The following is a 19,804-nucleotide window of genomic DNA, read 5'->3' on the forward strand; positions in this document are numbered from 1 at the left end:
AGGGAATCAAACATTTTGCATAGTATTGTAAATATTTTTCACCTTTACTTTATATGTTGTCATTCATTGATCATGTTATATTATCAATGATTGTGTTTCAGCCTCCATCTAAGTCTATGACAGTCGCATCCTACGTTCACTTCGTAATCTACGTCAAATCTAACACCGCATATGATAGCACTCTAACGACAGCAATGATAATCTCATTCACTTATAATAGTAACCAACAACCTTTAGTTGATTTTTGTTACAACAGTGGGTGTTGTCCGTAAGAAGAATTAAAAAAAAGTAAGAAAAAATATAAAAAGGGCAAACATGCCATTGCCTAGTCAAAGGGTTTTTCTTTGCCGTATTCAACTAAACTTGTTCGGCTTCATTGACCTAGAAAAATGAATGCCCATCAAATTAAAAAGCGCGTAATTCGTTTCGTTTCGTGTCTACGAAAATGAGTTTTCCTCCTTAAAGTTCTTTGTTTAGGGAGCGTTTATATAAAATTGAGGATTGGAAGTCTGTCGGTGCAGTAATACCGTCTCATTGTTTTCAAAAACGTACCTTTCTAAACTGTTTGATCGATTGAATAGGTTATTTCGCTCACAAATCATCCACTATTAAAAAATGTCTAGCCAAACTGAAAGAACTTTCATTGCAGTTAAACCAGATGGTGTTCAGAGGGGTCTAGTGTCCCAGATTTTATCTCGTTTCGAAAAAAGAGGTTATAAATTAGTTGGTATTAAGTTAGTTCAAGCTGATGACAAATTATTGGAGCAACATTATGCAGAACACGTTGGTAAACCATTCTTCCCAAAGATGGTCTCTTTCATGAAGTCTGGTCCTATCTTGGCTACGGTCTGGGAGGGTAAGGATGTGGTCAAGCAAGGAAGAATTATTCTTGGAGCCACTAATCCGCTGGCCAGTGCACCAGGCACCATTAGAGGGGACTTAGGTATTGACCTAGGTAGAAATGTTTGCCACGGTAGTGATTCCGTCGAAAGTGCTGAACGTGAGATTAAGTTATGGTTCCAAAAGGAAGATTTAATTAGTTGGGAATCTAACCAAGCTAAATGGATTTATGAATAAGTGAAGAAAGTCTTCTTCGGCACCTTTCATCTCGTTTTACTCAATAGTTTAGCTTCTACAGTGAAGCGCCGAAAAGAAACATGGCTGTCTAGAAAAATTAAAATATGCTGCTACCTTATATATGGTATTTATATCTCTTAATAATAGCGCCAGTACCCGCACCTTAGGCTCCGGCGTAAGATTGACGGGTTTCTACTTTCGCTTCAGTCGTTACGAAATTATTCCATGCCGCATATGAAATAACAGGAAGTAGACGCTTTTGGTAATCATCGCGAAACAGATGGCTACTCATCCGCCAATAGCTTCTAAAGCATTCCTACCATAGTTCTGATCGTTGCCGTCGTTAGACTATGAAGGGATACAAAAATATAGGCAAGTCAGACCGCTCGGTACTAAAAGATAGTTTTAAGGGTGGCCTACCCTTAAATGTGGGATTGCTGCTGCCCTTTATGTTTTACTGTCTTGCTCCAACAGACGTCTGCAAAGGCTGGGATACCGTGTCAAAATTTTTGATGGGGCCGCTGCGTACCCGTATATATTAAATACGCACTTGTATTCTATCGCCCTTGTATTCTATCGCCCTTGTATTCAATCGAATACACCAGAATGTACCGTTATCGAAACCAAAATTAGGTAATACTGGCAAAATAAAAAATGAACTCTAACATCTTAAAATTGTTGCAACGGACGGGTAGGAGATTTTCCTCATCGAAGGACTTTGAACCTGTCATAGGGTCCAATCCAAAAAAACAAGCCTCAAGACTAGCAGTAGGTTCGGTGGGTGTTATGATTCCACTTCTTCTTTATCTTTTCTATAAGAACAATAGCAAGCATAGCGAAATCAAGAAGATATACCAAAACGAAAAGAAAATTTAGATCCTTCTGAAACCAAGAAGGGCAACTGAGTCGCGATGATTATGTTTGTTTTTTTTCTCCTTGTTCCTTCCCGTGTTTGTTAAAATTGCTTATTACCGTGGTAACACCAATAAGAAATACGTACGTAGCATATATTAATTTTATTGCTTCCTATTTAGCGCTTTTTTTTTTGACTGGGTTTTTTGTACTACTCATAATGTTAAATTGCCGAATAAAAAAACAGTATCATTTCAGTAGTTTTACGTCATGACCAAACCAAGTGCGAAGGCTAGATATATATGCTTTACATATGTATATACTCAGTTAATTTCCCTTTTTTACAGCTTCAGCGGCGGCTAGGTTGCCGGGTTGGTTTTTCTCATCGAAATATTTCTCCAAGTTTTTAACTTGCTTTTGCAGGCCTTCAAGAGAAATTTGTTTTTTCTTTAGCTCTTCTTGAAGTTTAGCATAGTTCGCGGCCTCCTTCGAAGCTTTTTCAGCCTTTGATGACGTTTTGGTCAATTTTTGCTTTTTTTGCTCGTTGATCAAGCCGTGGTATTTCACCAGTCTCTTGACAATGGACATGACAGTGGGGATGCAGATAGAAAAATACAATATGAACCCAGAAATGTACATATTTCTTTGATTGTAAGCTCTTGATGCTAATGCCTGGATTGGAGTGACAGCAGACGACCCCATTGCACCACTGTTATCATGATGGTATAGTGAAACGTGAATTTGAGATCTCTTCCAGGAATCAATAAACAATAGCCCAACAAGACAACCCGTTATAAAAATTATTGTTTTTATCTGCTGCTTTGCCGTCAATTGGTTGTAGGTGCTGAAAATACCTCTACGAATTCTGAATGGCAGAGGCAAAACGAAGATGAAGAGCATCACCATCTCAATAGTGAGCAATAGAAATAATGTTGTAAAATATAAACTCATTTCAATTGGTTCGCTAATTTTCTTGGTCTGTTGGAATTGCCACTTTGCTAAAGGGAGAAGAAAAGAGTATGTTCAAGTTACTTTCTGGCGGAAAACTGTATTGCTTAACTGGCTATATTTCTATTTTTGCACTGCACCAGCGAGTTCAATAGTGCCCCCTTTACCTCAACGTACACTATGATAATCGCATGCTGCGGGTTACGGGCATAGTACTGATGTATATAGTAGCACTTATCGATAAGATAAGCGTTTGCGAGCGAATATGTGAAGTGGCTTTACCTCGGTTTTTTTCTCACGTACTATCAAGAAGCAGCAATAGTGCTGTATTCGCAGTTCCCTTCCTTTCGTTTTTCTCCCTATCTAAGGTTTTATGGCACAAACAGTATTTTTGCTGCTTTAACGGCCGCCGATCTACGGAGAAAATTTTGGCATATGGTCAAACTTGCACGCAGCCATATGATGCAATCGTTTTTTCATTTGCGAGAGTTGGCCTAAATTGTTATGTGTTCTGGCTAATCCTCTACATTTACGCCCTATATCATCGTATACTTGTATAATCATTCATCATTTTCCGATTTTGCTAGTCTCTATTTTCTCGTTTGATGACAAAGTTGAACGCATTGTTACACTGAGTCAGCCCCTTACTTCAAGAGAAGATTGAGAATTAAAGTGAGAAGTTTATAGAAGAAAGAGTTTGAAATGAGTACAGACAACTCACAGAAAGATGAAGGTGTTCCTCTACTTTCCCCTTACCCTAGTAGTTCTCAACTAAGGAAAAAGAAGCATAATCAAAAAAGAAGAAAGGACAAGTTTGTTGGTCACTTGAAATCAGACTCACGTAGGCCTACACAGCTGCTCCACGATAATGTGCAGCAAAATCATGGGCAAGTTACTGACTTTGACCAGATCGACTCTTGGGGCATGTTGCATGAATCTGATTCCACAAGTAATGACATAACAAAAAGTGAGGATCCTTCGCTCAAGGGCGCGTTCATTGATCACAGACCCTCAATGAGCCAACCCAGGGATGGACCTCAAAGTTCTTCAAATGCTACCCAGCCACGACCAATAATGAAGTTTTCAACGCCCAGTTACAAGAAATCCGTAGGATTGAGACCCACCGATCCTAATAGGTCGTTGGTATCTGACTTATCTCCCTCCGAATTGGAGTCATGGTTGAAAAGAAGAAAATCTGTTTATAAAAGTTTTGTTGATGAAAACTCAGCCAATGACGGAAGAAAGTCAAATGCAAATAATGACGTTGTAATCGATGTAGATGCGTTAATGAACCACGTCAACAACAATACAAGCAATGGGGCTAACGATAACAATAAGAAGAAAAAGAAGAAGAGAGGTTCTGATGACAGCAGCAACAAAAATTCCAAGTCCACTTCCAGTGACTCAAACGATGAGGAAGACGAGTATAATTCGAGACCGTCCTCCAGTCTTTCGTCAAATAATTCTTCTTTGGATGATGTTTGTTTAGTGCTTGACGATGAAAGTAGCGAAATGTCGAAGGCTTGGCCAGATTGTACTGTTTTAGAAGAATTCTCTAAGGAAGAAACAGAGAGACTCAGAAGCCAGGCCATCCAAGATGCTGAGGCGTTTCACTTCCAATATGATGAGGATGAAGAAGATGGTACGTCGAATGAAGATGGAATTCTTTTCTCTAAGCCGATCGTGACTAATATCGATGTCCCTGAATTGGGCAACAGGAGAGTTAATGAAACAGAAAATTTGAAAAACGGCCGTTTAAGACCGAAAAGAATTGCACCATGGCATTTGATTCAACGTCCAATGGTCCTAGGATCCAACTCAAATAAGGATTCAAAATCACGGATTCAAAACGGATTGCAAGACAATTTGCTAGTCGGAAGGAATATTCAATACCCTCCGCATATTATCTCCAATAACCCAGAACACTTTAGATTTACTTATTTTAGAGTAGATTTGGACTCTACCGTTCATTCTCCCACCATATCCGGTCTATTGCAACCGGGTCAAAAATTTCAAGATTTATTTGTCGCTTCTATATACTCCCAGGATAACAGCGCTGGTCATGTAAAGACTCACCCGAACTCCCCAACACCTGGTACTAAAGGAGAGACCGTATCCCAACTTCAAGGAATGACCGCTAAAAACCCTTCCACATTATCGTCTATGTCCGTAGCCAATATAGAAGATATAGCCCCATTTTGGCTGGATGTAAGTAACCCTACTGAAGAGGAGATGAAGATATTAAGTAAGGCTTTTGGAATTCACCCTTTAACCACGGAAGATATCTTCCTGGGAGAAGTCCGTGAGAAGGTGGAATTGTTTAGAGATTATTATTTGATTTGTTTCAGAAGTTTTGATATTGTGGCAGAAAAACATGTTCGTCGTAGAAAAAAGGAAAAGCAAGAATCTGCTACGTTGGATCATGAAAGTATCTCACGCCGTAAGTCGCAAGCTTATGGCGCCACAATGTCTAATGATTCAAACGCCAACACCAATAGTAATAGTGCTACCAATGCCAATAAAAATAAATGGCTTCCATCAATTTTGCGTTCACGCCGTCGGTCATCAGCAAACAGAACAACTAACACATCCTCATCGAGCTACAAGCGTCGTGTCAAGAGTGAAAAGAAGAAGATGGAAGAAAACGAAAAGTTCAAAAGAAAATCAGGGGATAGGCATAAACCACGTGAGGGTGAATTAGAACCACTGAATGTCTATATCATTGTCTTTAGAACAGGTGTATTGACATTTCACTTTGCCCCCACGCCACACCCTATTAATGTTCGTAGAAGAGCAAGATTGTTAAAAGATTACCTCAATGTTACCTCCGATTGGATCGCATATGCTTTGATTGATGACATCACAGATGCATTTGCGCCTATGATAGAACTAATCGAAGATGAAGTTTATGAGATTGAAGACGCTATATTGAAGATGCACCAATCAGATGATTCCAGTGACAGTGACTCTAGCGACAGCGGCTCTGATTCTGGCGGCAGTGAAGAGGATGCATTTCCATTTGACGTTTATTCTAAGAAGACATCGTTTTCCAGTGCGAAATCCAGCGTGAGTTCAAGAAGCATGAGCACTTCTGAAACGTCCTTTAATGCAAATTTAATAGGTTGGAAAAGAAAAGGTGATATGTTGAGGCGGATTGGTGAATGTCGTAAAAGAGTGATGAGTATACTAAGATTATTGGGTTCCAAAGCCGATGTGATCAAGGGGTTCGCCAAGAGATATAATGAGCAATGGGAAGCTTCACCACAGTCCGAGATTGCGATGTATTTGGGCGATATTCAAGATCATATTGTTACCATGGTATCATCGTTAAATCACTATGAGAAACTTTTGAGCAGATCACATTCCAATTATTTGGCACAAATTAACATTGATATGACAAAGGTTAATAATGATATGAACGATGTGTTGGGGAAGATTACTATATTGGGTACCATTGTTTTGCCAATGAATGTGATAACAGGTTTGTGGGGTATGAATGTTATCGTGCCCGGACAATATAGGGATTCATTGACATGGTTCATAGGTATAGTGCTTTTCATGTGTATGCTAGCATGTTCTGCATATATGTATACCAAAAGAAGATTCGGGTTTTAAGTTAGGTCGTTTTATGCATTATGGTTTTCTCTCCACCTTTTTTTTTTTTTGAAAATACAACCTTTAAATACTTTGCTTACCGGAGGGTAAAAATTGTTGGCAATTGAGCGTCTTTTGGTTTTTTCACGGTAATAGGAATCCTTAATATATCTTTATGTTTTCCGTGTGTTGTGTTGTGCCTGTGTATGTTCTTCTATATTTTTATGTATGTACACAGTATGTCAGTATGCACTTATATACAAAGGAAGAAGGCGACAACCTAACTCAAGAAAGTGCATATGGAACACGTTTCCCATACCACCAGATCATGAAAGAATTTCAGTTAGTTAATTATCGAGTATTTCGTTATTGGCGGATTTTTCTTTGGCCAGATCTTGTTTTTCTTTTTGGAGTTGCTGCTTTTGCTCCTTCTTGTCTTTGTTAATTTGCTTTTGCTTTTCTGAACCAACCTGGGGTTTTAAGTCATTTTCTAGATTCTTTACTTCTTGTTGCTTGGCGACTTCGTTATTAAACTTTTCCTTGGGTACTTTAGCTTGCTGTTGCTGCTTATTGTTCGCATCATTTGCACCTCCCGCTGCAACGTTACTATGCTCGCTATTACTTGTAGATGTATCAGAGGAATGACTTTCCAACTCGATGATGGTTTCTTTTTTTGAATCGGAAGAGGAAAGTTGTACAACATAATACACACCACATAGCAGTAAAATGTATATCATAATCTTCTTCATCGGGGTGGTCAGGAAACCGCCCTTCCTCCTAGAATTGTACTTGCTTCCTGTTTTATAACGAGGTAAAAGATCTTTTTTTCTCCTGATATCACCTTGCATGTTTTGAAAAATGTTCTTGCACTATTAGTATGACTCGCCTTAAAACTTTTATCGCAAGTTTGCTCACGTTGCCTCAGTTCTATATGCAGAATATTTCTGTCTGGAAAATGTCTATTGTCCAAGTAAAAGAGTTCTTAGGAAGGCTAATTCTTGATGTCAAGGACGAGATCACTATCTCTATTTTTTTGGAAGAAAATAGGCTATCGTGTGCCACTTACTGCTCTATTCTATTCTTTTTCTTCGTGTTTTTGATTGAATGTTGCGCAGTTCACCGTGCCGCAGCACGGAATGAAAGTAGCTGTGTCGTGTGTCGTGATATTCAAGTTGCTTACCCTATTTCCGTTTTAAAAATGGGCTTCATGTTCTTTTGGAATTCTCTCAAGTGCATGGCTAGCGGCAAAGGGAAAAGATACAAGGAAAAACCGCTGACATTATTTCGAGCGAATACAAGTGACAAGCACTGTGCTGTGCCCTGCTCTTGCAAAATGCATTTTACTAAAGCTAAAAGCCACAAACGATGAAGGGTCGCCTGTCGCAGTGTAAGGATGCAGTGAATTCAACTGTATACCGTCGTCAAAAAAAAAATGACTGTTTGCCTGGTGTAGTAGGCTCCTGTTAACTTCTATTCCTAACGCACGTAGGACCCATGTCTTGACAGAGATGAGCAGCGGGAACTCATGACGATGTAAGGCGCAGAGGACCTCTAAGGCAAAGAAGTTGAGAAAATCGCAAAATAATCGCTCAAAAGGGAATAATTATCGAGTTTGACGATTTATTGATTTTCCGAAATCAGGGGAGGGGGGAAAGAAAAGGGGAAGGGATCTCCTTGCAGATATTGTGTACTCCAAGCAACCGGCCCTGCCAACGGTTAAAAAATAAGAAAACAAAAAATAGACATGGAAAGTACTGCTCCGGGATACTTTAAACGCGGCAAAAAAAGCCCGATGATCCGTTCCTCGAGAAGAGGGCAACCGCTGCAAGATAAAAGAAAAAAAGGTGGGGTTGGGTGGTGAAGTACGAAAGCGGGGACGGATCCGTTACTATTGTTATGTGGGGCCAGCAGCAGGCGGGTGCCATCGTACGAAGCGGTCGGTAGCAGTGACGTCGGCCAGGGCTTCCCGGAGCAGTGCCGTGGACACCCAGCACAAAGTCAGGCTGCAGGAACCAGTTATCGCCTACGGGTTTCCATTGCCGGCCGCGCACTGGCCATTTTTAGAACCTGAAAACCCGAGCTAGAACCAGAACTTTTGGGCAATAAGGTTTGCCGCATGTGCTATTCTCCGGATAAACCAAGCCCACCCTTTCAAGAACTTGTAGTAAAGGTCGCTTATCTCTTACAGCTACCATGGCTCTTTCTGCGTTTCCGATTACAGACGGTTCTACCCTCTTGATGCTGCACACGTTTCTCTCAGATGCACGAGTATACGTATACGTACTTAAAATTATTTTTTTATGCATCCTCTTTCTATCTATATTTGTATATATAACAAGCAGCTGGAGTTCCTATATGTGTTTTTCACCGATGGCAAGTGCGGTTAAGAATTTTTTTCATTTCTTTCCGGTTTTTTCGAAGAATAAACATTGCAAGAGAAAAGAATTATAAATTAGCTCGCGGCATTTCCTTTCTGGATATTTAATTCCTTTACCTATTTAATTTTCTTTCTCTTCTACAGTAAAAATAATATAATGCTAGCTTTCGGATCTAATAACAATTTTGTTCGTCACACAAACAGCAAGAAACAAGAAGATCCGTCCATGATGAACGGGCCAAACGGGTTGATGGACCCTACGTTAAATACAGCCAGCGGTTCTGCCTCTTCGTCTAATGGTAACTCTGCCAATAATAGTATATCTTCACCAGAGTACACTTTTGGGCAATTCTCAATGGAATCTCCTCGCAGAACAGACGTCACTAATACCCCAATTCTAACGGCAACAACCAACACAACCGCTAATAATAGTCTGATGAATCTAAAAGATACTGCGGATTTGTCTACAAATTGGAAATGGAGGAATTCCAATAATGTGCAGTTCTTGAACGGAAGTAACGATAACAGAAACGAAAATGGTGATGATAAAAGATATACCTCGGTGGCTACCCCACAAGCTTTAAATGAGGAACTGAAGAACTTGGAACAACTGGAGAAAGAATTTTCTCCAACGAATTTCAACAACGATAGTCAGTTCAATGAAAACATAGAACTCTCACCCCATCAACACATAATTTCTCCTAATGCTAACCCCCTTGGGGCAGAAGCTTCCATATATTCTAATTTGTTCCTAGATGCTAAACTGCCAAACAATGTTAACAGTTCAACAGGATTGAACGACAATTACTACAATTTGAATGAAAGTAATAATGATAATAGTAATAGCATGCAATCAATCTTGGAGGATTTTGTATCTTCAGAAGAGGCATTGAAGTTTATGCCGGACGCTGGGCGCGACACAAGAAGATACAGCGAGGTGGTTACATCCTCCTTTCCTTGTATGACGGATTCCAGAAATTCCATCTCGCATTCAATAGAGTTCTGGAATATGAATCATAAAAGTAGTAACAGTGGAAAGCCCGTTCAACAAATCATACCTGAAGACACTACTACGGAAAGGCGCGGATCGACCATCTCACCAACTACCACCATAAACAACTCCAACCCAAGCTTTAAATTGTTAGATCACGACGTCTCTCAGGCTTTGAGTGGTTATACTATGGATTTTTCCAAGGATTCTGGTATTACAAAACCAAGGAGTACTTCCTCTTCTTCCAATCGCATCTCCCATAGCAGTGGCAATACAAGACAACAACGCGCTTCTTTGCCCTTGATTCACGACATTGAATCTTTTGCAAATGACTCTGTAATGACTAATACACTTTCTGATTCAGCATCCTTTTTCTCAGAGGAAAATGAAGACGACGCTTACAGTTCACTAAATTATAACAGCTTAGACGCTGCTGCTATGTCATCGTACGACAATAATGTAGACCCATTCAACATTCTAAAATCTTCTCCCGCTCAGGATCAACAATTCATTAAACCTTCCATGATGCTATCCGAAAATGCTTCAGCTGCGGCTAAACTAGCGACTTCTGGTGTAGATAACATTACACCTACGCCAGCTTTCCATAGAAAAAGCTATGATATTTCTATGAATTCTTCATTCAAACTACTTCCTACTAATCAGGTTCGCCACGCTGCTCAGCATTCTCATCATCACCAACAACAATCTTCTAAACAGGCATCCGTAAGCCCAAGCACAAAAAGAAGAAAGTCGTCAACCGTTACTTTGAGCCCAACTATTTCTCATAGCAATAGCAGTGGTAAGGTTCCCATCCAACCTCGGAAAAGGAAATCCATCACTACCATTGATCCAAACAACTATGATAAAAACAAACCTTTCAAGTGCAAAGACTGCGAGAAGGCATTCAGACGCAGTGAGCATTTGAAAAGGCATATTAGATCCGTTCACTCAACGGAACGTCCCTTCGCTTGCATGTTCTGTGAGAAAAAGTTCAGTAGAAGTGACAATTTATCACAACATCTAAAAACACACAAAAAGCACGGGGATTTTTAGAGAATATCAGAATTAAATAAAAGCAAGATATGACATCAGTTTTCGGGGTAATTATATTCCTTTTCTTTCTCGGTTAAAAAAAGTAAGTGTTACATTTCATTCAAATAGGCTCTTAAGGAATGAAGCATGACGTTTTTTTCTTGATAAAATTTTGCCTTACTTTTGGGTCTTCTAATATTTGCGTTTTTTCAATTAATAGCAACCAATTTACTTTTTACTTCTTTACGGTATTTTTCAATTTTTCCATTTGGTAAATGGTAAAATAAGCAGGTTTTTGAGTTTTGCCTATAGACTTATGACGCTTTTCTTCGTCCTTGGTATTTTAATTGTTCATTCTATACATATTTCAGTTCTCTTTACATAATATCAAATATTAATAATAATTAATCCAATGACAAGAATATGCTCTTTTATAGTAATACGCTACAGAAGGAGCTGTGCCAGGTGTGACAGTTTGCTTTCCTTCCATGAATGTAAAAGTACTTTCATTACCCTCCTTCATGAACTGCGTTCAGGGGAGCTGAAAAAGGCTAGAGAATAATGTCCATACATTGAACAGCGCTTCAACAGATGTCTTTAGCTTGAGATTATCTGGGAGGAGCAATCTCTATCATGGGAGAACAAAACAACCTATGTTATGACGTGGAGAAACTGGTAAATTCTCTGCAGGAGGCTTTCGATCTGGATTGCGCTCAAGGTGTATCACTTTTTACTAGTAAATCAAGAAGTAATGAGGCATGGTTGGAAGAATTAGAAAGGAGATTCAAATTAAAGGATGATGTTGAGCTCGATGAGGTGGAAAATTTAAAAACTGAGATTAATATAAAATTGGGTATTCTGGAAGACAAGGTAAGCTATTTTGAAAGGCTCTGCAAAGAATTCGAGGAGTTCCAGAATGAAATGAAGATTAAAACTGTTGTAAATAACAGAAGACAATCGCAAATTCCAAAATAAATAACAAACGAAATTATTACCGCACTGGTAACGACCTTGGAGTTCATTACCATGGAATTTTTGAGATGCCACTTCCTTATCATCAACTATGGAAAAAAGATGCGCGGGTAGAAAACTGCAACATAAAATGCCGACACGCGTTATGCAAAGAGTGCACGCCCCGGAAGACACCAATCTGTAATCTAATCAGCGTACTCAAGACACGTACTTGAATGTCAAAATTTTATTGGTAACCAATTCATTTGTTCGGAAAAAGAACCTGATAATTAAATAAATAAAAATAATATACCATTATTTCTAAACAGACTCAATACTCATTAAAAAACTATATCAATTAATTTAAATTAACTTATAAAGTGTTAGTGGTACGGAAAGTTTTCAAAGACGAGGAGATCTTAGCGGTCATAGTCTTTTCACCTTCTCTAACCCAGACTCTTGGGTCGAAGAACTTCTTGTTTGGCTTTTCTGGACCTTCTGGGTTACCAACTGGGGACATTATGTAGTCCTTCTTGTTCAAGACATAGTCTCTGATACCAGTCAAGTAAGCGTATTGACAGTCAGTATCCAAGTTAACCTTGACAACACCGTTGTCAATACCAGTGTGGAATTCTTGGACGGTAGAACCGGAACCACCGTGGAAGACCAAGAACAATGGCTTTTCTTCCTTGGAACCAGTTTGTTCTCTGGTGTACTTTTGGTGATCAGCCAAAATTTCTGGTCTCAAAGCGATGTCACCAGCGTACAAACCATGACAGTTACCGAAGGCAGCAGCAATGGAAAAGTTTGGAGAGATTGGGCTCAAAGCCTTGTAGACGTTGTAAACTTGTTCTGGCTTGGTGTATAAGTCATCCTTTTCAGCGTTTTCGTTGTTAACACCATCTTCTTCACCACCGGTAATACCGATTTCCATTTCTAACCATTGGCCCATAACGGCCATTCTCTTGAAGTACTTGACACAAGTGCCAATGTTTTCATCATCGGATTCTTCGGACAAATCCAACATATGGGAGGAGAACAATGGTTCACCGTGTTCCTTGAAGTAAGCTTCATCAGCTTCCAACATACCATCGAACCATGGCAACAATTTCTTGGCACAATGGTCAGAGTGTAAAACGACTGGGATACCGTAAGCTGGAGCAATAGATCTGATGTAGTGGGCAGCAGCGATAGAACCCTTGATGGAAGCATTTTGACCTTCGTTAGAGATACCCTTACCAGCGAAGTAAGCGGCACCACCGTTAGAGGTTTGCAAAATGATTGGGGACTTGTTGTCTCTAGCAGCTTCTAAAGCGGCGACGGCAGTAGAAGAAGAAGTAACGTTGATAGCTGGAATAGCAAACTTGTGTTGCTTAGCATAAGTGAATAAGTTGTGGACATCTTCACCAACGATGACACCGGTCTTTCTCTTTAAAATTTGTTCAATACCCATTTTGAATATGTGTTACTTGTGTATGTTTATTTGGGACAGACAATAAAGTCTAAAATAAGAAACGCCAAAAGAACTATAGATGGAACTATTAGAGAGGTATTATGTCTTTGTCTTTTATAATAAATCAAGGCAGAAATTCCGTTACATAGTTACATAGCATGAGGGATAAAATTTAACGTCGGCGGAGGAAGAAGAAAAAAGTTTTGTGAGGGCACAGTTGAAATGATCTGTTGATTGTAGACTTTTTTTTGAGGAGTCAAAGTCAGAAGAGAACAGACAAATAGTATTAACGATGCAATACTGTATTGAAACAACGCTAAGCTCATGCTTTCCCGCAGATTACGTGCTCAGCTGTGAGATATGAAAAAAGAGGATGCTCCCAGCAGCGTGACTTGCGGTGAACCGGAAGAAGGAGAGGAAGCCACACCGTTCTCGACGGCTGCTAAGCTGGAAGAAGAATAAAGAAGAAAAAGAAGAAAAAAATAGAGGAATCTTATAACAGTCGCTATTAACGAATCCACCCACACACAATCAAACTTTCAGCTATTACGTATCACTGCTATGCTATTATTATTATGACACTATTTGTTTTGATGTATCTGACGTACCTAGAAGGCAAGCGAGTAAATGTCTAAAGTCTTCACTTCTTGGGACTCATATCTGTTTGGTGAAGATTTGTGACGGTTGGCGCTGGAGGCATGAAGGGCAGTGGAAACATGGGAAAAGGTGGCATACCGAAGGGCAGTGGCACTGGCGCGGCACCATTATTTACAGACGTAGAGGGGTTGGCATTGTTGTTCAAGCCGTTGGTGCCGGTGGTATCCGGCAGTTTAATCTTCTTGGTCTCCGGCTGGTTACCATCCTTGGAATTGCTGCCCAATTCTTCCTGCTTCCTCAAAAATGCTTTCACCTCCTTTTGCTTATCCTCGTCGGGCATTAGTGAATCAAGAAGAATATCGCTAGTTTCGCAATTGGGACATACAAAGTCGCTGTCTACCAATGCGTCTTCCAGTGCTACTTTCGAAAAATCCTTGTTGCAGCATCTACTTGTCTTTACGGGCTGTCTTAGAAGGCCTCCTGTTAGGGGACATTTCAAATTGTCGGGTAGATCCTTGAAATGTCCTTTCCTCCATACGCCTTCGTCGCCATCAATTTGTCTATTCTCTCTTTTCCTTTGATAGTCTTCCCATGACTGTTTGTCTTCAACTTGAACCACGAATTTTCCCTCGTCCGTGATCATGATCTTTCGCTGAGCCATTTCCTCCGGTGTCATCGTCTCAGGGTCTATTTCGATGGATTTTAGGAACTTCTTTGGGATACCGGTAGTTCTTCTAATTCTTTTTCCCTCAAAATTTGGATCGCTGTTCGTCGGACAATTCTTGATCCAATGATCTCTGCCACCGCAACGATAGCACATGTAGCCTGGTGGTGGTGGGCCTTCATTCTCTTGCACCGCAGTCTTATTCGCTTGAGACTTGAAAAAAACAGGCGTGGCTGCAGACATTTCCTCTTGTGTTTGTTCCCATTGATTTTCTTGCGTCGCAAACATACTAGCTATTCTCTCTTCTTCAGTCACACCACTAACATTAGCGGTGGTTGCAGCGGTGTGCTGTTTCCTTTGCAACACCCTTGGCTTACCAGTAACATACCTTGTTGCATTCCCTAGCGCAGCTGCCCCCACGTTCCCTTTGAGGCGGCTATGCACAGAAAATGATTTTATTGCTGGAGATCTTTTTACTATCACACTCGTAGATCTGGGGATAACATAGGCATCATCGTCATATTCTTCTTCTGTATCTGGATTATACACTTTTAATTGAAAATCAGTGCCATCTCCTAGTTTGTTCTCCTGAATAATTTCCCTCTTTAGATCAAATACTGTCAGGCCAGTACCGTCAAATAAAATTCTCGATGTGTTGCGTTGAGACTTAAAACGGTAGAATATCGTACTACTCATGTTGCCACGATCCCAGTCCGCTCGATATGGTATGAATCAGGTGACGTTCAATATCGTTTTAGTAATCCTTTTGGCTTGTCCTTCTGCTGTAAGTATTATTATTAATACAGTTGATTATTCACCATCGTTATGTTAGTCTTCGCTGGAATTGTTACCCGCCCAAACAAGAGCACAGTACTGTGTTGTACGTAAAGGCCACAGTTACCAGTAATAGATTCGAGATTGGGCAGTAATAATAGCCACGCGTGAAACGTAGAATGACAGTTTTATTTACATGCAATACATACTGAAGCACTGGTTAACACTACCGGACAAAAAAAGAATAATAATGTTTTCTTAAAGTATCAAAGAAAGATCCTAAGAAAGAGAAAAATAAAATGTTCCAGACAAAAAAAACTAAAAGTTGGCGTAAAATTGAGCTTCAAACTCTCCTGAAAGCCGTAAAAAAACTGTACTGTAACTGTCACATATCACTAGACAACATACCTGTTTCTTAATATGTTGTGATATTTGACTTATTATTGCCACACAGCCGGGTAAGCCAGTTTTACTAGGAGCAGTGATTATTTTATTTACGCTTTTGCTTATTGAGTAGAATGTTCGACTGAATAAGAAATGAATAGAAAATGTCCTACATAATCTGGCAGGAGCACATAGGGTATCTAAGATAACAATTACAACAAATGGCAGTGCCTGGGTATTACGAGCTATATCGTAGAAGTACTATAGGAAACAGTTTGGTGGATGCTCTTGATACTTTGATTAGTGATGGCAGAATAGAAGCTTCGCTGGCTATGCGTGTGTTAGAGACGTTTGACAAAGTTGTCGCAGAAACCTTAAAGGATAATACCCAATCCAAACTGACAGTAAAGGGTAACCTTGACACGTATGGGTTTTGCGATGATGTTTGGACCTTCATTGTGAAGAATTGTCAGGTTACTGTTGAGGACAGCCATCATGATGCTTCCCAGAACGGGTCTGGGGACAGTCAAAGCGTAATTTCTGTAGATAAGTTGAGAATTGTGGCATGTAATTCAAAAAAAAGCGAATAGGTAATTTTGCCGTACGCCTAGAATGTTTTTATTGAATAACGAACATTGAGTTTTTTTTATTATCTTCTCTCTCGTCACAATTTTGGAATAAGCACCAAGAAAAGTTCATTAAATGGTGGCCTTCATTCTATATTTTGGGAATATTTCTCTTCATTTTCTTTTTCTTTCTCTCTGTATATTTATGTAATAATAACTAAAATTTAATCTTTCACCTCTGAGGAAAGTTATATCATCAAAAACTTAAACGAAGATAATGGAACTAATTATTAATTAAAAATTTTTCAATTTAAAGAAAATGAGGAGTACTAATTTACACTTGTATAAACGATTGCTTATAGATTCCTCAATTCGTCCCTCAAGTCAGTTAAAGTTACCACTCTATTACTGTTCAAGATCCATTGGTCATATGCACTATCGAAGCTGGATAAAACGTTGATGATCATTAAATAACATTTTTTCTTTTCGATTACAATAAGATCAGATTGCATCAACACATATTGATATAGTACTTCCGCAGCAGATCTTTCGCTCTTGTTTAACATCCTAAAGCAGTAAACCTTTTTAAAGCACTCCCATTCGCTGCCTCCTAAATTTTGTGACAAGACGCTATCCACTATTTTGATATCTACTGTAGGAAGAAATAGCGCCCCATTCTTCGCATAGGAATCACATAAGCGTAAAAGTGTGCTGAAAAAATCTTGTGAATATAGATCCTTTTCTAGTAGTAGTTGGAAAAATTCCGTTCTTACTGTATCAGAAAGGTACTCATGACCCAATCTCAAAATGTCAAGGACCTCTTCAAACATTTTGAAATGGATTAGAAGATTTAAATAATGAATATGCTGTCTTTCTTTAAACTCTTGTGGTTCCTCTATTTGGATTTCTCTTAGTGAATACTCTGCTGATTTGGATATGCATTTCAAGGCAAATTCCTGACTGTTATTTTTATCGAATAGAAGAGATAATTGATAATAGAACGCAGAATGTCTATAGGGAACTTCAAAAGTACGCAAAAGATTTTTCCATATACTAGCACCACGGTAATTCTCACTCTTGAGGTCTTCCAGAAATGTAGGTAATAGATCATTAATAGCTTCCGGATAATCATGTAATTGAAATATTTCATAAGATTGATCAAATTTACCACAATTGAATAATGTCATGGCAAACATAAATTCTTGCACCTCATTGTGACGCACGTAAAACGGACGTTCAACGTTCTCCAAGAAGAATCTCGTATCTCTATGAGAGGAATTTTCAATAACATATGTTTCGAAAAACGCCAAGAAGAATGAGTTCTCAGTAACAGAGGAGTTATAGACATTTGAGTTTAAAGAATCAATGTAGGAAATGAGTTGGCCATAGTTGAAAAATTTGACGCCGTATGAGTACTCGGATGAATACTTTAAAAGGACCTTCGTCAACAAAAACTTGTCTTGTCTATAGAGGTGTAACAATAAAGATTGCTTATAATGCAAATCCAGTAAAGTGGATAAATGTTGCCCAAAAACGTTGGTATCGAATTCCAGCAGGATGAATGTTAACAGTACTTGCAAGGTAATTCGATAATGTACAGAGAGTAGCTGGTGCAGGGATTCTGAGGAAATTATACTTGTCAAACCATCAAACTTGATTGAGGAAATGAAATCTTTCTTCCCAAATATGCCGGGCTTCATTTGGTTATTAATCAGATCATTTAAGACAACTAAGATATCGAAAGAGTTCAATTCATCAAAAAGAATTTTTAGATTTGCCATTTCAAATTGATTTTCTAAACAACTCTTGTAAATATCTGTAAATTTTTCAGAAATAGACATAGAATCAGGCATCTCTCCGGTTATTATATCCAGAAATTTCCTAGAGATCGATCTAATTACATCATTTGACAGTGTAGAGGCAAAACCATTCAGTGTTTTTAAATATTTAAACAGCTCGGAACCCTCAGTTTCAGAATGCATGTTATAAAACCAATTTTCCACAGTAGTATTCAATTTGTAAAAGGAATGACTATATGGCTGAAAACAATTAACAAGAATAATTTCATCACCATAAAGAGTTATAGAAGAAGCTTCATTGAATGCGGTTTTCACATCTCTTAATATCGTTCCTAAGTTGGCCAAATATTCCTCATCTTCGTTATGAGACATAATAATTTTATTCTCACTCAATATTTTTTGTGCACGTTCGAAGATTTGGGCACCATATCTTGATTTTAGATTACATAAACCTCTTTCGATATCTCCAGTTTTTGCCACGATATCCAAATCGTGCTCGGATTGTAAATCTACCAAAGACTTATTAACGGACTCTATCCATTCGTAGTTTTTGAAACTTTCATCTTTTATATTTAATATCTGTAATTTGCTGGCGCTACCACTCTTCCACAAAACAATCAGGTTTAGATAACTAGCCTCGACATTTAACTCCAATGGTCTTGTTAGAACCAGATCCACAATTGACCAAATGGCAGAAGCAGAAAGATTAGTAGGAATATTATTGTGGAATGTGTAAGTCAAAACACCATTTGAATTGACCAACAAGGTACCTGTTTGAAAAAGCCCATTTTCTAGAGGCAACAGTGTAACCAAAGTATTGTTATATAATGAAAGATATTCTCCGACCGCTTCCACTTTTCCGACATGGCTTGAATCTAAATCTGGTGGTGAAACAATATCATAATCTTGTATGAGCGTAAATGAAGTTAGGTCCCAAATTTTCAAACGGCAATTCCGAGTCAAGACAATCAAGTATCTTTCGCGGAATAATTTGCAACTAACGACGCCATCATAATCGGAATTAGAACTTCTGGAAAATAGTCTCGTTAAACTTTTCAAGTAAGAGTTGTCGTTGAATAGTAAAGGTTCGTAGTGTAAGTCATCAATTTTTCTCAAACCCAGCAGACCACCATCTTCCAAAAAAACGACCGAAAACTCGGGCGATACAAAGTATAGGAAATGAGGAACTCTAACTGTAAAATCATAGGGGTTCTGAATATGAAACCACTCTCCGGTGAGAGTGTAATCTGATGAAAACAAAAAACTTAGGGGTAGTCTTAACGTTAAAAACGAACCGTCCTTCAAGATAACATTAACCAGCAATTGTTGCTTTACCTCGTGTATCGTTAGAGTATGCCTCTGATTCATAGAAGCACTTGGTAAGTGAACATTGATTGTTTTACCATTATATGCGTCACTCAAAGGATAGAATGTCAATAATGTTGATTTTGAAGAAACATGATAACAAATATATTCTGAATTACTCAAGAGCAGGCAGTTAGAATATTCGCTTCCAGAGGGTTGTGAAAGCGAAGTGGCAATTGATCTTTCTCCGTCCTTCAATCTGTTCTTATTATCACAATTACTGATATTTAAATCAACGATGTTATTGGGTTTAGTTTTTTCATAATATTGCAACAGATTCGCGTCAATTCTCGAGAGGCATGCCATACTAGGTCTGTTATGTATGAGTGGGAGTTTGGTTCCTGAAGAGAGTTTGTAAAGTACACATCGTGACAATTACA

The 19,804-nt window shown here is 38.8% G+C and overlaps 10 protein-coding genes across 10 annotated transcripts; 5 read left to right on the forward strand and 5 right to left on the reverse strand.

The window, feature by feature from the left end:
- Nucleotides 1-615: 615 nt before the first annotated feature.
- On the forward strand, nt 616-1,077 carry YNK1 (nucleoside diphosphate kinase; the record flags this gene model as incomplete). Its single annotated transcript, XM_056229368.1, has 1 exon — nt 616-1,077. The coding sequence occupies one exon, from the start codon at nt 616-618 to the stop codon at nt 1,075-1,077; it is 462 nt and encodes a 153-aa protein (XP_056083394.1).
- Nucleotides 1,078-2,256: 1,179 nt separating this feature from the next.
- On the reverse strand, nt 2,257-2,880 carry YET1 (Yet1p; the record flags this gene model as incomplete). The annotated part of the gene is made up of 1 exon (XM_056229369.1): nt 2,257-2,880. The coding sequence occupies one exon, from the start codon at nt 2,878-2,880 to the stop codon at nt 2,257-2,259; it is 624 nt and encodes a 207-aa protein (XP_056083395.1).
- Nucleotides 2,881-3,579: 699 nt separating this feature from the next.
- Nucleotides 3,580-6,492, forward strand: MNR2 (putative Mg(2+) transporter MNR2; the record flags this gene model as incomplete). Its single annotated transcript, XM_056229371.1, has 1 exon — nt 3,580-6,492. One exon carries the CDS (start codon nt 3,580-3,582, stop codon nt 6,490-6,492), a length of 2,913 nt encoding a protein of 970 aa, XP_056083396.1.
- A 326-nt stretch (nt 6,493-6,818) lies between these two features.
- SKDI11G1490 (uncharacterized protein) lies at nt 6,819-7,319 on the reverse strand (the record flags this gene model as incomplete). The annotated part of the gene is made up of 1 exon (XM_056229372.1): nt 6,819-7,319. One exon carries the CDS (start codon nt 7,317-7,319, stop codon nt 6,819-6,821), a length of 501 nt encoding a protein of 166 aa, XP_056083397.1.
- A 1,686-nt stretch (nt 7,320-9,005) lies between these two features.
- On the forward strand, nt 9,006-10,892 carry MSN4 (stress-responsive transcriptional activator MSN4; the record flags this gene model as incomplete). Its single annotated transcript, XM_056229373.1, has 1 exon — nt 9,006-10,892. The coding sequence occupies one exon, from the start codon at nt 9,006-9,008 to the stop codon at nt 10,890-10,892; it is 1,887 nt and encodes a 628-aa protein (XP_056083398.1).
- Nucleotides 10,893-11,504: 612 nt separating this feature from the next.
- Nucleotides 11,505-11,846, forward strand: BLI1 (Bli1p; the record flags this gene model as incomplete). The annotated part of the gene is made up of 1 exon (XM_056229374.1): nt 11,505-11,846. The coding sequence occupies one exon, from the start codon at nt 11,505-11,507 to the stop codon at nt 11,844-11,846; it is 342 nt and encodes a 113-aa protein (XP_056083399.1).
- A 349-nt stretch (nt 11,847-12,195) lies between these two features.
- FBA1 (fructose-bisphosphate aldolase FBA1) lies at nt 12,196-13,275 on the reverse strand (the record flags this gene model as incomplete). The annotated part of the gene is made up of 1 exon (XM_056229375.1): nt 12,196-13,275. The coding sequence occupies one exon, from the start codon at nt 13,273-13,275 to the stop codon at nt 12,196-12,198; it is 1,080 nt and encodes a 359-aa protein (XP_056083400.1).
- A 640-nt stretch (nt 13,276-13,915) lies between these two features.
- Nucleotides 13,916-15,232, reverse strand: MPE1 (cleavage polyadenylation factor subunit MPE1; the record flags this gene model as incomplete). Its single annotated transcript, XM_056229376.1, has 1 exon — nt 13,916-15,232. One exon carries the CDS (start codon nt 15,230-15,232, stop codon nt 13,916-13,918), a length of 1,317 nt encoding a protein of 438 aa, XP_056083401.1.
- A 683-nt stretch (nt 15,233-15,915) lies between these two features.
- On the forward strand, nt 15,916-16,284 carry TOA2 (transcription initiation factor IIA subunit gamma; the record flags this gene model as incomplete). Its single annotated transcript, XM_056229377.1, has 1 exon — nt 15,916-16,284. One exon carries the CDS (start codon nt 15,916-15,918, stop codon nt 16,282-16,284), a length of 369 nt encoding a protein of 122 aa, XP_056083402.1.
- Nucleotides 16,285-16,616: 332 nt separating this feature from the next.
- NUP120 (Nup120p) lies at nt 16,617-19,730 on the reverse strand (the record flags this gene model as incomplete). The annotated part of the gene is made up of 1 exon (XM_056229378.1): nt 16,617-19,730. One exon carries the CDS (start codon nt 19,728-19,730, stop codon nt 16,617-16,619), a length of 3,114 nt encoding a protein of 1,037 aa, XP_056083403.1.
- Nucleotides 19,731-19,804: the final 74 nt, after the last annotated feature.

Source organism: Saccharomyces kudriavzevii (genome assembly GCF_947243775.1).
Source record: "Saccharomyces kudriavzevii IFO 1802 strain IFO1802 genome assembly, chromosome: 11".
Taxonomy (NCBI): domain Eukaryota; kingdom Fungi; phylum Ascomycota; class Saccharomycetes; order Saccharomycetales; family Saccharomycetaceae; genus Saccharomyces; species Saccharomyces kudriavzevii.